Below are 14,425 nucleotides of genomic sequence, written 5' to 3' on the forward strand. Positions count from 1 at the left end.
ATATTCCGTTTGTTTTGACATAAAATATTTTGTTTAATTTTTTTTTAATTTATATTTTAAGTAAAATATTTTTCTTATTTTTACTTTTTTTGTGTTTCGCAAAAGTCTAGGTCAACGTTGATGTTGAAATTGAGGTCGAGATCGAGGTCGAGTCTATCAGAATGGGCATGTAACATAACTTGCCGAATATTGATGAGTAAATCGTTTTTATTAAATCTAAATATTTTTTTTTTCCATAAATATTTTACGATAACTAAACAGAAAATTAAAAATATTTTACATCCAAACCAACGAGCTTAAATAAAGATGATTTTATGATATGTGATTTGGACAACATTAATTTCAAGGAAATGGATAAACTGTATAATTACTCAAATTACTGCATCAAGTGAGTTGGCAACTGAATATTAAAAAGGAGTTGGACCTCACCTGCCATTTCATTTGGCCAAAAACTTAAATTAGTGTAATATACTCTAATTTTTAAATAAGTATAATATTCATAGATAAAATCATATAGAGTTTCAAATACTGTGTTTCTTGAGTAAGTTGGTCAACGAAAATTAACGAGCAATTGACCTTAGTTTTGATTTAGTTTGGCCAAGGAATTAAATTATTTTCCATCATTGTTAATGTATGTGTGTGTGTGTGTGTGTATAAGATTGCAAAACTAGATGCATCTCATCACATTTTTCAAAATCTCTTTCTTAATTTCCTCTTGAAATAACTCAAAAGGCAACCAGTTTGTCCAACAAATGTCCAGTATTGCTTGTTTTGTACATTGTGCTGTGGAGTGGACTTTTTGTCTTCTCCGCTCCTTTTAATGAAAATAAATATAGTATTCTTAGACCAAAGATTACAGTTATCATTGACAACAAAATGGAAGAAGGGGTAAATCTATACCATCTTTGTAAATCAAAGGACGACAATCTTGGTAAACAAGTGTTGTCTTTTGGAAGCACCTTTCAGTGAAAGTTCCACGATAATATTTTGTTGTCTTTTGGAAGCACCTTTCAGTGAAAGTTCCACGATAATATTTGGCTGTCCACACTTTCTTCTTCTTCATTTTTTTTTTTTTTTTTTTTTTTTTTGTGGTTTTTCATGGGAAATAAAAGTGTCACTTTTGATGCCTACCCTTCACAAAGGGACTGGAAAAAATGCCAAAAGTGTGTTTGGGTAGCGAGTAAAGATGGAGTGCACCAATACAAGGAAGATGGTTCCGAGAGGTTTTTCTTTAAGTGGGGAACACTTTTTTTTTAATTTTTTTTTGGTTGAGGTGCTAACACTAGTTACCTTGTAAGAAACTCAATATTATTTTTTTAAAAAAATAATGAATGAAAGAATTTAAAGAGAAAATTATAAAATCTCAGGTAGAATTTTTTTTCAAGAACTACTAAAAATTTGCCATCATTTTACATCAAAACTAAATAAACATGTCTAAGGCAAACAAACGTACAAATTGAGGATTAGTAACATTTAGTGCTATCAATTCAGATAAAAATTGGAAAATATGGTAAAATTTTGGACTTTTTGCCGTCGATAATCATATTTCAATTTTTGGAACTCTACCAAACTGGATTCCGGTAGCAAGAAAAGTTTAATTATTGAGGGCACCATTGTGACCTAGTGGTGATGGTTCAAAACAAGAAACAATCTGACTGCTATGCAATTGTGAACAATTTTCAAACTCTCACGAGAGAAACTTGGTGCACTGAAGTAATATTTTTAAGAAGTTTAGTTACTTTGGTCCCCAACCTAATGGATGGGAGAGAGTGTCTTGAATTCAGATACAGGGTGGATATAGGAAAGCCCCAATTGACTGCTACCTAGACTTAAAAACTCAACTTTGCCTAAGATAATAACTAACATAGTAGTGGCGCGCATTATATTAGTTCAATATACTATGATACAATATATAATATAAGTAATATAATCCAAAACTACATAACAAAATATAAATTTGAAATGTCACTAATGGCAACACTGGTAAGCAACAGACTCTTATGAATTCTTGTAATTGAGTTCAATGGTAAGAAAAGATAATAAAGATTAAATATGCAAGTTTATTATTTCTATTCTTTCCTAATTCTCTTTCACCTATTTCTCCATTTTTTTAATTAAAAATTAATTATTACTTTTTTATAAGTAAAATTAATTACTTTTTATTCTTTAAAGTCTTAATAGCATCTCCAATGCAAAATGCTATTTCTCCATTGTAAATTTATATTTTAAGAGGAATAACAATGCCAAAATGCTATATTTTAGCAATTCTCCTCCAATAATGCATTTCATCCAAAATGCTATATTTTAGCAGTTCTCCTCCAATTATTCTGACACTTTGACATACTATTACTTTCCTTATTTTAATTCTTACTTTTTCATGTGACTTTCAGCCCATATCTACACAAAAATCCTAAAAAAGGCCTAGCATCTTAAGTTCTCAACTTATAGCAACTTGCTATATACTATGATATATATTTTTTTAGAATCTCATATTTTGAGAAGCTATATAGTGCACCATTGGAGTGTATCAGACAACAAAATTTCTTATATTTTGAGTTTGAGAGGACATTTGAGAGAGAACATTGGAGACATTCTAATCTTATTTTTCCTTTTTTGGTTTTCTAATCCTCTTGTATACACTCAATATACCTACGCATACTACACATAATGATATATATACAAATACAATAATATAGAGTATACATACATTTATTGATATACATTTATACAATACATATTATATATATATTTATATATACACATATAAATAAAGCACATAAATTAATATTAAATTGATGTATTTTTTTTATAAATCAATCAGCTCCGTTTTTTTTTTTAGAATTTGGCCCCACTTACTATTAGAATCCTGAATCCGCTCCTGCTTGACAAGATTATCTTTTAAATAAATCGCACCCTAAACCGGCCCATCACCTTTATCCTATGTGATTCATCACATATAACCTAGAGCTGAGTTTTTATTTGATTAATTATTTCACTTGTAAATGTAGAGTTGTATTCTCATAGTAGTCCATTGAGGGACATTCGCTGTATTCCATTACTACAATTACATATACTTCTTTAAGAGAGAGAGTCCAAAAGGTTCTCTTAGCGAATGGGTTGGTGGTGAAAATCCTGCAAAAGATGAGATACCCCTTGGCAGTTCAAAAATAAGGAGGGTTGATCCTCAAAAGGAGTGAGTTTCTCTTCAGCTCGTAAAGAGTGGGGGTTTGTCTTAAGCCCAGCTAATGCGATGTGCACAAAGGCTTGCCTGCAGCCTTGATGTGAAGTGCTTTACCCACTCAGCAACAGTTGGACAAATGTTTAATCTTTGTCAAAAGATAAACACAAAAAGCTTATTAGAGAATGATTTATCTAAATAAATTTACATTTAAAGAACAAAATTTATAAGTTTTCTAAAAAGTTTCGTGTGTGTCAAAAACAAATTATATTTAGCCTCAGGGTCTTTATTTGGGAGTAGATATTGAATGTATGCCATGTCATTAGTAAGTATACTAACCCAATGAAAAATAATATATATATATATATATATTTAATTAAACAATTTTTTATTTTTTATTATTATTATTTTTTTTGTAAATAATACCGGTAACGCAGCACGCCTGCCAATATGGGTCTACTCCTTACTTTGGGCAACATGCATCATTAATTGCACAACCATTCAAATTTCAAAATACCATCAACAACCAATAGAGTAGTGGAAAACAAACCATTAACAGTGTCTAACCCATATGCCAGCATCACATAGCACCTGTAACGCCTGTTATATATTGTCGTTATATAATCTTTTATTATTATTCTTTTACCTGAATACAAATCTATTTTCATAACAAGCTCGCAATCAAAAGGAATATTAACCTCAACAGAACATGGCACAAAGAACTACAAGAAGGAAAACAAAATACAGATGATAGCCGAAAACAACCAAATGACACGATAGAGAGAAATGCCCAACAAAGAGACCAGAAGGCACTCCGAGCAACAAATTCCAGAACTTTGACAAGTGCAAACAACCATCGAACCACATATGATGAATTTGAACGCACGCTATAGTTTGTGCAAAATCATGTGAGCACCATGTTGGGGTTGCATAGTTATGAGAGTGTAAGGAGCATGGACATAGGATGGTGAAAGTTGAAAGGAGAAGCGTTGCAGAATGAGCGCCATGGCCACTTTGGCTTCTAACATTGCGAAGTTTTGTCCAGGGCACATCCGGGGTCCCCAGCTGAACGGAAAAAATGAGACTTGGCTCTTTGTTGCCTTCGACACTCCTTCAGCAAACCTCTCCGGTTTGAACTCCTTTGCATCTTCACCCCATAATTCACGGTCATGGTGAAGTATCACCTGTGGTACCATCAACTCCACACCAGCTGGTATGGTGTATCGTCCTAATTTGGTTTCTTCATGAGTTGTTTTTGTGAGCTCAAGGACCGGTGGGTATACCCTTAAAACCTCAAGCAAAATCATTGTCACCTGTGAAAAAAAATGAAAGAGCTATGGAATGAGAATTATAATTACCAAACTCACATCATGAATTATAACTAATTTATACTACTATATAGTAATATAATTAATGTGCATTGACAACCTAATGAAATGTTAGTGGTGTTGTGCATTCATGAGATATTCCAGTACTATATTGGTTGTGAACTTGCATGTTTATTGAAAAAATTTCAACAATTCTAAATTCAAATATTTACTACTATTTTATGAAATCACATGATATGAATATGAAAATATATATATATATATATTGTTCATTTGTCCAAACTAACCTTACCATTTCCATGAATAAAAGTGGTCATCCCTACGCATACATAATTATCCCTATTTTTCTTTTAAGAATTCCAAAAGATGATAAATAGAGAAAACACTTACTACTTTTAGGCTATTTATCCCTTCATAGTCCGGTTTATTATTTCCAAAGACTTGCACAACTTCTTCTCTAGCGCGCTCTTGCCATTCCGGATACCTACTCAAGAAAAACATGGTCCACACAAGCAAGGTAGAGGTGGTGTCTTGCCCAGCAAAGTAGAATAGCTTGCACTCATTGATCACCTCTTGAATACTTAACCCACTGTTCTGGTTGTTTCTATTTTTTCGGATCTCTTCCATACTGGATTGCAGTAATATACCCAATAAGTCATCACTACCAGCATCTCCTGTCTTCATTGTCTTGAGTCTTCTATTGATGATATTACTTATCGATCTGCACACTATTTTGTCAATTTCTTTCATCCTCCTGTTTGTCTTAGTTGGAAAAAACCTACACATACAAGACGGATAGCTTGATTCATCATCTCTGTATGTAACAGAAGTGGAATTAATGTAGTTTAAGTAGAAACATTTTCAACTTTATGAGTTTTACGTAAGTACCTCCGGCCTGGGATGTAAACAGACTGTATAACCTGAATTGTAAGTTCGGTTAATTCTTTCATAAGGTGGAGTACATCTTTTCCTTCTTCATAGCTACTTCCAAACAATGTCCTCGAAATCGCATCGCCACTTAAAGTTTCAAGATCAGGCCACACATCTACCTCACATGATCCTGCTCCAGCAGAGACCATCTTCTCCCATTTGTTCGTTATCTCAATACAACTTGAATGAAATGCAGGTAACATAAGCTATAAAGAACAAAAACAAAAACAAAAATTAAGTAACCCAATAATCATCTGTATTAAATGCTTCAAATTAATCAATTTGAAGGCTTGTTGAATTCATTTCCACACTAACACAAGTTGAAAACGTATGTATATATATATGAAATATATGTATATATATATACACACGTACCTTCAACTTCTCCATACGAAAAGCAGGGTTAATAATTCTTTTGTGCATAGCCCATTTGTCACCCTCTAAGCTTCCTATTCCAGTTAGAAGTATCTTGGTTATGGGATCAAGTGCCCTATAATTCTTCTGAAATTTATAGTACTTGGTCAACACTTCCCTTACTAGTTCAGGTTCTGTGATGTGCAATCGTGGTATCCGTCCAACCCACATAAAGGAATTCTTACCTGCAAGTTACACCCATATTAATGATTGCTAATTAATTTTTTTTTTTTAGGTTCATATAAAAATATAATTTATTATTTTTTTATTATCATATCCTTCCATACCTTTATCTTAGATGGATGCAAATTGTGAATAATAACACTTGTTATTACCAAGGTAGTTCAGGAGGTCAATTTTGAATATCGGAGCTGACCCTAGAGAAGGTGTTACCTTACTCAGATGGAGTTTAAGGTACTGGAGGAGGAGTTAGTAGTTTCTATAAATAGTGATATGACTGTCGGGCGACTGAGATGGAAATTTATAATTTTTCTTGGTACACCCAGACGGTTAGAAGGTACATCACGACATCAAATGTCAGTTTTGGTGAACAGGTACGGATAGGGACGTGTATATAATTGTCCTAAGTGTAAAACCTACTACAAAGGTGGAAAGTTGATCATTAGATATTATAGGAATCTTTAGCCACTTCCTATAACATATATGGAAGTTGAACTAAACAGGAGTGATAGTTGGTGGGAAGAATCGACATTGATTTGGAATTTCAATTTTCTATATGGAATCCGAATGGTGGATTGAGAAAGATCGCTTGAAGACATAAATTTGAGTGATGCTTATTATAGAACTTCATAGTAATTATATAGTTCAGTGATAGTGGTGTTATAGCATGTGGATGTCCATATTAGTGGATGCAAAGTGCTATTTCGAAGGAGCTTTATGAAGATTTTGGAGCAGCAGCTCTACTTCATATATATAGAAGGAGGAATTAATCGAGAGATTAAATTAGACCATAAAGGATATGTTTGAGGCGTATATCTTAGATTTTCATGGACTGTTGGAAGTGTTTACTTCACTTGTCGGAATTTTGTTTGTGATATTGTTGGCACAAGGAGGTTAGTGTGACAACTTTGGAGGTTTTGTATCTTTCACAATGCATACCTCTCATTTGTTGGTTGGAAATGGAAGTAAGGGTTGTACAATCAGACCTCGACTTCATTTAAAAATATGTCAGAAATAGATACTTCCCTTTATATTGAACTGCGCGCGGTTGGGAGGCAACAGTAGGATGTTGTAAATAGTTGAACTCGTATACTAGAGTTTTTCTATCAGGGAGTAGTTTGCTCGTTCTGTTTTCTATGTAGGAAGAAAGGCGATTTTTGGAGAAAGGTCAATTTTACTTATTACATTGACTTTTAGAAGATTGTGTTTCGCAATTGAGGCAGTCACCTCTGAATTAGCGTTACCAAATTATTAGCGCTGGGTGCATAGGAGTTTGTGCGTATATTCTATGGCACTTGGAGGTATGTAGATCATTCCCTTGTCGACATAGGAGGATTACGTTGTTATTTGATATAACTTACGCATTGTATGATTATGGTGTTTCTTAAAATATAGGAACTCTGTATACCACTTGGTATATTGGAGTTAAGTGGAGCCCTTATAGTGAGGTTGCGTCTATTTGGGAATATGAGGATGTTTTTCGCTCATAATTTCCAAGCATAATGGAAGAAAGTAAGGGCGAATTCCGAAGACGGAATTCCTTTTATTAGGGGGGAAGAATGTAATACCCCTAATTTTAAAAGGATAGTCTCGGTATTTATTTATTTGTTTTAATTGTATTTTTTAATTATTTAATTAATTATTTGACTAATTGCTTATGTGTTTAATTGAATTAGGTATTACTTGATTATTTAATTATGTGTCTATGTATTATTTGTATTTATCTATGTGTTAATTGTTTAATTAGATTATGTGCTTAAATGGTGTTTTGATTAATTGTAAATTAAATGTTTTATTTTATTTTATTATTTTTCTTTTATGGTTATGGTTAGTAGTAATGGGCCAACCAATTGGGTCCCATGGACTACTTGGATAGGAGGTTGGATATGTATAGATTATTACCCATGGATAATGTATGTATATATATTATATACATATATAAAAAGGAAAGTAATTTATTAATTATTTCTATGGTAACTTGGGTAGTAATATTTAATCTGATGTATATGTTTTATATTTAAATAATAAAAATATACATAGATTTGATACGTGTTATATTTTAAGTTACTTTATAATATTATAGTAACTTAAGTATTATTGGATAATCCATTAATAAATAATGGAATGTGTATAATTTATTTATTTAATAAACATATACATAAATTATATACGTAACATATTTTACTTACCTTTTTAATATATATATATATATATATATATATATATATATATATATATATATAAAAGAGAAAGTAATTTATTAATTACTTTTATGGTAATTTGGATAATAATATTTAATCTGATGTATATGTCTATTTAAATAATAAAAATATACATAGATTTGATACGTGTTATGTTTTAAGTTACTTTATAATATTATGGTAACTTAAATATTATTGGATAATCCATTAATAAATAATGGAATGTGTATAATTTATTTATTTAATAAACATATACATAAATTATATACATAACATATTTTGCTTACCTTTTTAATATTTTTATTTTCATTTTTTTTTAGTTGACTTGGATTGGGAAAAGGGTTAGGGTTATTTTATTTAGCCTATAAATATATAGCTATAGGTTCTAAAAGGGGGTTAAAAATATTCACGTGATATATACTAGAGAGATAGTGTTAGAGAGGGAAGGAGGAAAAGGAAGGAATGAGGAGAAAAATCATGTAGAGAGAAGATTAAGGAAGAAGAAGTTTAACTTTCGATCCAAAAGTTTAAGGCAAGTTCTTCTTCTATCTATTTCCCTTTGATTCGTGTTTCTGTACATTCCTAGGAAATTTCAGGATTTATTAAACACATAAAATTAAATAATTATGCACGTTTAATTGGGTTAGAACATAGGTTTTATGAAATTGGTTCATATCTGTTATTGTGTTATGAATTGATAAAATGCATGATTTTGATTTGATTTCTTATGTGAATTTTTACATGTTTAAATTATGTATTTTTCATATCTGTGGAATGATGGAACGTAGAAACATGCCTAGGATTCCTGAACATTAAATAGGGGCTAGGTTTGGGTTTTAATAAATTTAAATAGACTCAATCATAATGACGCTTGCTATTTGAATATTTTAAACAAACGAATGGATTTAATTTTTAAAAATATTTTAGCAATTGAGATTAAATGTGTAGGATGAATTGGATATAGAGAATCCTTATTTAACGGTATAATAAAATATCATCATGTATAAGATTCAGTTTGTGTAGGACATATGATATAGGAAGTTTAAAGAAATAATAAGTCATTCCTATTATGTGATAACTTGATATCATATTTATCATAGTTATTTATGGAATGTTTGATGTATTTCCTTAATTGTTACACCAATTGTTGGATTGTGTGGTTTAATGCACCGGTATGGGACGGTGGCATTCTAGGGATGGATAAACTTATCAGTTAAGTCCTACCTATTTTATATAAGGGAATTGATTAACTAAAATGTTAAGTCCTACTTATATTTAAGTCAGGTCAGCTGAACAAGTTGAATAACTTATGGAGGATTAATTTATTATAGAAGGGAATGATTTAACTAAAATGTTAAGTTCTACTTATATTCAAGTCAGGTCAGCTGAACAAGTTGAATGACTTATGGAGGATTAATTTATACTGGATATGATGGTTACTAGATTTTATATATATAAGTATGGTGCCATGATATGATCTTGAGTCTTAGAATCAATGGTTAGGGCGCGTATATCACCAGGGATGTGTATCTAGATATAGTGTAGTTGTGTACCCTGGTAAGTCTAGGTACTCATGCCCACTATATGTGCGTTTTGCATTTTGCCTATTATTCAAGTTGAGACAACCCTATAGTCTAGTGAGGTTCCTTTAGTGTGTATATATATATATACGGACTACTAGTTACTGTTGGATTGACTGGGATGTATACGTGTATCGGATCTCTGCTTGGACTGTAGTAGAGTAGAACTTGTTTGTGGGCCTGACCCACCATTATTTTTCAGGTGTTTGTCACGAGTAGAGGTTGTTCGTGCTGAGTAGGGATCAGTCTACTTCATTCTTCCGATGCTACATAGGAGTTCCTTTATGATTCAGTTTCCTATTTTAGATTACTGTCATTTGTTTAGTTTGGATTTTCTAGGGGTCCACACAGTATGGATTCCCAAGTTGTATTTTGGAGGATCAGTTGTATCAGAAGAGTTTATTAATTAATGGAAATATATTATGAGGTTTATTATTAGATTATCTTTTTAGTTTCTTGTCAGCATTTTATTTATTCTTTTTTATTCTTTTGTACTCTGTGTTCGTTTATTATCAATTTGTTTTGATATCATCGGGTATTCAGGCGTAAGCCTAGTCAACCCGCATTCGGAAATTCGGGGGTATCACAAAAGCCCTGCACATGATCTCATCCGGCATCGCGTGTAGGTGCATAAGCGCCTGAAAAGTCTCCAAGTGGTCGAGGGGATCTTTAGTTCTGTTGAAACTCTCAATTGTGGGCATTCTAAATTTTCTTGGCAAAGGGCATTTCATAACCGAGGGGCTGAACGGCAAATTGGTCTTTTGCACCAAACCATCTATGGCTTCAAATCCTTTTCCCTTTATGGCCTGCATCACACCCTCCATCTTTGCCTTGAGATCCTGCATCTCTAGGTCAACGTGGGAAATCTCCTCGATCTTTTCAATGACAGTCGTGTCTTCATGGGGTCGGGAACTCAGTGGAAGAAAGGGGTGGATCACCTCTCTATGTCGGTTTCCCACCTGGCTTTGTTCAACTTTGGTCTCATGTCAGGGAGGATGAGTATCCTGCTCTTCCAGATTCCCATTACCCCTGTTTGGATTCGAGAGGTCTTGGCGTGGCAAGCTCTGTTGAACCGGTGGAACAAGGTGTTGCAGGAGTGCTGCATTTTGTTGGATCAACTGGTCCATACCCTGATTCAGAGTTTGGACCTGCAGTTCCAACGCTGCAAACCTCGTCTGGTCATTTGGGACGTCTAGATTTTCACCCGACTCTTCCCTTTGACCAGATCCCTGCGACGGTGTTCCTTCGGTAACCATACCGGATAGCAAACGTCTATACCCAACGAGTAATAAATCGATTCAAGGGAATCATTGTTCCCACAGACGGCGCCAACTGTTGAGGTTGAAATTCGCCACGGTCTAGTACGACACCGTTTCCTGCAAAATAAGGATGGCAAAGTCAAACACCGGTATGGTGCCGGCCGTTGACCCTCCGACGATCAAGTTAGTAAGGGTTTTCGATAGAGAATTTTAATCGTAATTCGCTTAGTAGGAGTTTTTTTGTGTGTACCTTGTTCCCGAGTCGTCTTTGTATTTATAGTCACTTCCCTTATTCTTGATAAGGGAATTTCATCGTCTTTAGCCCATGAAGCCTATCTCGTGAAAATCTTATCCTTGATAAGATTTGAACTTATCCCATGACAAATCCTATCCTAGATAGGATTTGTCATCATTCTTATCTAATAGAAATGGTTATCCTTAATAACGAGATATTATCGTCTGAGAGTTGGAGAAATCTGGTGGCCGGTCAATATTTAATTACCTTTTTCGTTAAGTCAAGATAGGCTAGGGTTATTTTTCCCTATCAGTATCAGTCAATAAAATTTTGTATATACTCCGTTTGTTTTGAGATAAAATATTTTTTTCGAAATTTTTTATTTTTATATATACTTTTTACTTTTTTGGTATTTGACAAAAGTCGAGGTCGAAGTAGAGGCAGCGATCGAGTCTATCAGACCGGGCATGTAAAATAATTTGCTGAATATTGATAAGTAAGTTGTTTTTGTTAAATTTTAATATATATATATTTTTTCGTAAATATTTTACAAGAACTAAACAATAGAAAAATTAAAAAATATTTTACATCTAAACAAACAAGAGCCTAAATAAAAATAATTTTATGATATGAGATTTGGACAACATTAATCTCAAGGAAAAGGATAAATTATTTAATTACTGCCTCAAGTGAGTTGGCAACTTAATATTAAAAAGGAGTTGGACCTCACTTGCCATTTCATTTGGCAAAAAACTTAAATTAGCGTAATATGCTCTAATTTTTAAATAAGTATAATATTCAAAGGTACAATCAAAAAAATGAGTTGGAACTCACTTGCCATTTTATTTGATCAAAAACTTGAATTCTTTATAATAAGTTGGTCAATTAAAATTAAAAGCAATTGACCTTAATTGTGATTTTGTTTGACGAAGGAATTAAATTCCGTGAATAAAAAGATGCACTTTCTAATCAAGGATAATCATAGATTAAATAGCATAACATCCATCATTTATTGTTACATGTATATAAGAGATTGCAAACAAAAGATGCATCGTATCACATTACAGTTTTAAAATTCCTTTCTTAAATTCCTTTCTTTTCTCTCCAAATAACGCACGAAGATGAGTTTGTTCAACAAATGTTCAATATTGCTTGTTTTGTTCATTGTCTCACGGAGTGGATTTGTCTTCTCTACTCCTCTTGATGCAACCATGGATAATTTTTTGAGTGGACCAATGAGAGGAGTTTTCATTTACAATGACATCGAAGAAGGGGTGTTTCTAAACATTCATTGTAAATCAAAGGATGATTATCTTAATCTGCAAGTGTTGCCCTTTGGAGGCTCTTTTCACTGGAAGTTTCCCAATAATGTTTTCAATAGGACACGTTTCTTTTGTAGTTTTTCATGGGAATACCTGTATGACACTTTTACTATCTACAAGATGGGGCAAAGTTTGCGAAGATTGTGCTTGCGAACGTTGTGTTTGGAGAGTGAAAAAAGATGGAGTGCATGGATATATTGATGATGGTACTGAGAAGTTTTTCTTTAAGTGGGGTACTACACCACCACTGCCAAAGAATAATGGTCTGAAAAAAAACTGAAACATGCACCGCTAGTACCACTACTCCAACCTCCTGTATTCAGTGGTATGCTGTAATACTTGGACTGTTTCCATTCTGTGCACTTGTTTAATAAACTACAATATATAGTGATTTCCATTCATCTGCAAAATTCTTCTTGTTTTAGTTCTCATATAAGTTTAGAAACAAATTAACATTAGAGTGTTTATGAGTAACCAATATATATTAGTTCAAAAGTAGTATAGTAGTTGTTCAAGGTATAATGAGTAGAACACATTTAATATATAGTGTTATTATCATTACAAAACATGATGTTAAGTAACATTCTTAGATTCTATTATTACATTATTTGCTATGCCCGCTATAATTAAGAATTTACACAAACAATTAGCAAGTCTTTAAGCAATTCTCATAATGGCTAGTGATAAATTAATTTATGTATGTATGTATATATATGTATGTAAAATTGTTTCATATATATATATTGGTTTTAAATCTCTTATTAGTTTTTAGTTTGAAGGAGTTCCTGAAGCAATTGAAGCAAAGAGCAGTGGTTGATGTTGCTGTCTGTCAACTGGGTGGCATGGAGGAGTAAACAGTATGTCATCCTTTGCGCTTTTTCCCTGGAGCTCTGGAGGTACCAAAGAATAGGCCAATTCGCCGAACAATCTGCTCTTCGAATAGTAATTCTTACCAATTGGGACAGTTCTTTATTGCCATTCACCGACTAGTCAGTCACACCTGATTTTGGCTTACAAATTTAATCTAATACTACTAGTTACTGGGAGATGATATTTTTGACGACAAACTTCACAGGACTTTAAACCGACATAAGCAGAAAAATCTGACAGGGCAATTCTCAACTTAAAAATGCATCTTCCTTACCATTTTTCAATGAACAACGTACTTTCCATAGCAAGTACCAGAAGAGGGGTTAAGTATAATATCTATATTTTTTTCCTCTGCATACATGATTGAATTTCTGAAGAAAAAAAAAAAAAAAAAAAAAAAAAAAAAAAAAAAATATATATTTCTATTCGATTGCTGGCAGAACACACACAAGGCCGATTTTGTTGCAGCTCCTTTACGAAAATTCCGCAACAATGCTTTGAACATTATGCTTTATTTCTGTACTATGTTATGGTAGTGGTGGATTTTAATGTATGCACGTGCGCGTGGTTGTGCTATCATGGTTGGTGAGTAGTACCAGTGGTAAATAACCAATAAAATTTTGTATATACTCTTGTTTGTTTTGAAATAAAATATTTATTTTCAAAATATTTTTATTTTAGGTATAATATATATATATTTTTTTTACTTTTACTTTTTTGGTATTAATAACTTGCCGTATATTAATAAATAAATTGTTTTTGTTAAATTTTAATATTTTTTTTTCGTAAATATTTTACGATAATTAAACAACAAAAAATTAAAAAATATTTTACTTCCAAACAAACTACCCTAAATAAAGATAATTTTTTGATATGAGATTTGAACAGCATTAATCTCAAGGAAAAGGATAAACTATTTAATTATTCA

At 32.4% G+C, this 14,425-nt stretch overlaps 1 protein-coding gene across 1 annotated transcript; it reads right to left on the reverse strand.

Annotated features, from left to right (window-relative positions):
* Positions 1-4,048: 4,048 nt before the first annotated feature.
* On the reverse strand, positions 4,049-6,038 carry LOC132298609 (7-deoxyloganic acid hydroxylase-like). Its single transcript, XM_059795010.1, has 4 exons — positions 5,812-6,038; positions 5,395-5,642; positions 4,897-5,284; positions 4,049-4,491 (listed from the first exon to the last, which is right to left on the reverse strand). Exons 1-4 carry the CDS (start codon positions 6,019-6,021, stop codon positions 4,066-4,068), a joined length of 1,272 nt encoding a protein of 423 aa, XP_059650993.1. The 5' UTR covers positions 6,022-6,038; the 3' UTR covers positions 4,049-4,065.
* Positions 6,039-14,425: the final 8,387 nt, after the last annotated feature.

Source organism: Cornus florida, unplaced genomic scaffold (assembly GCF_030987335.1).
Source record: "Cornus florida cultivar Cherokee Brave unplaced genomic scaffold, ASM3098733v1 CherokeeBrave_3.0.0_Hap2_Chr03, whole genome shotgun sequence".
NCBI classification, from domain to species: Eukaryota; Viridiplantae; Streptophyta; class Magnoliopsida; order Cornales; family Cornaceae; genus Cornus; species Cornus florida.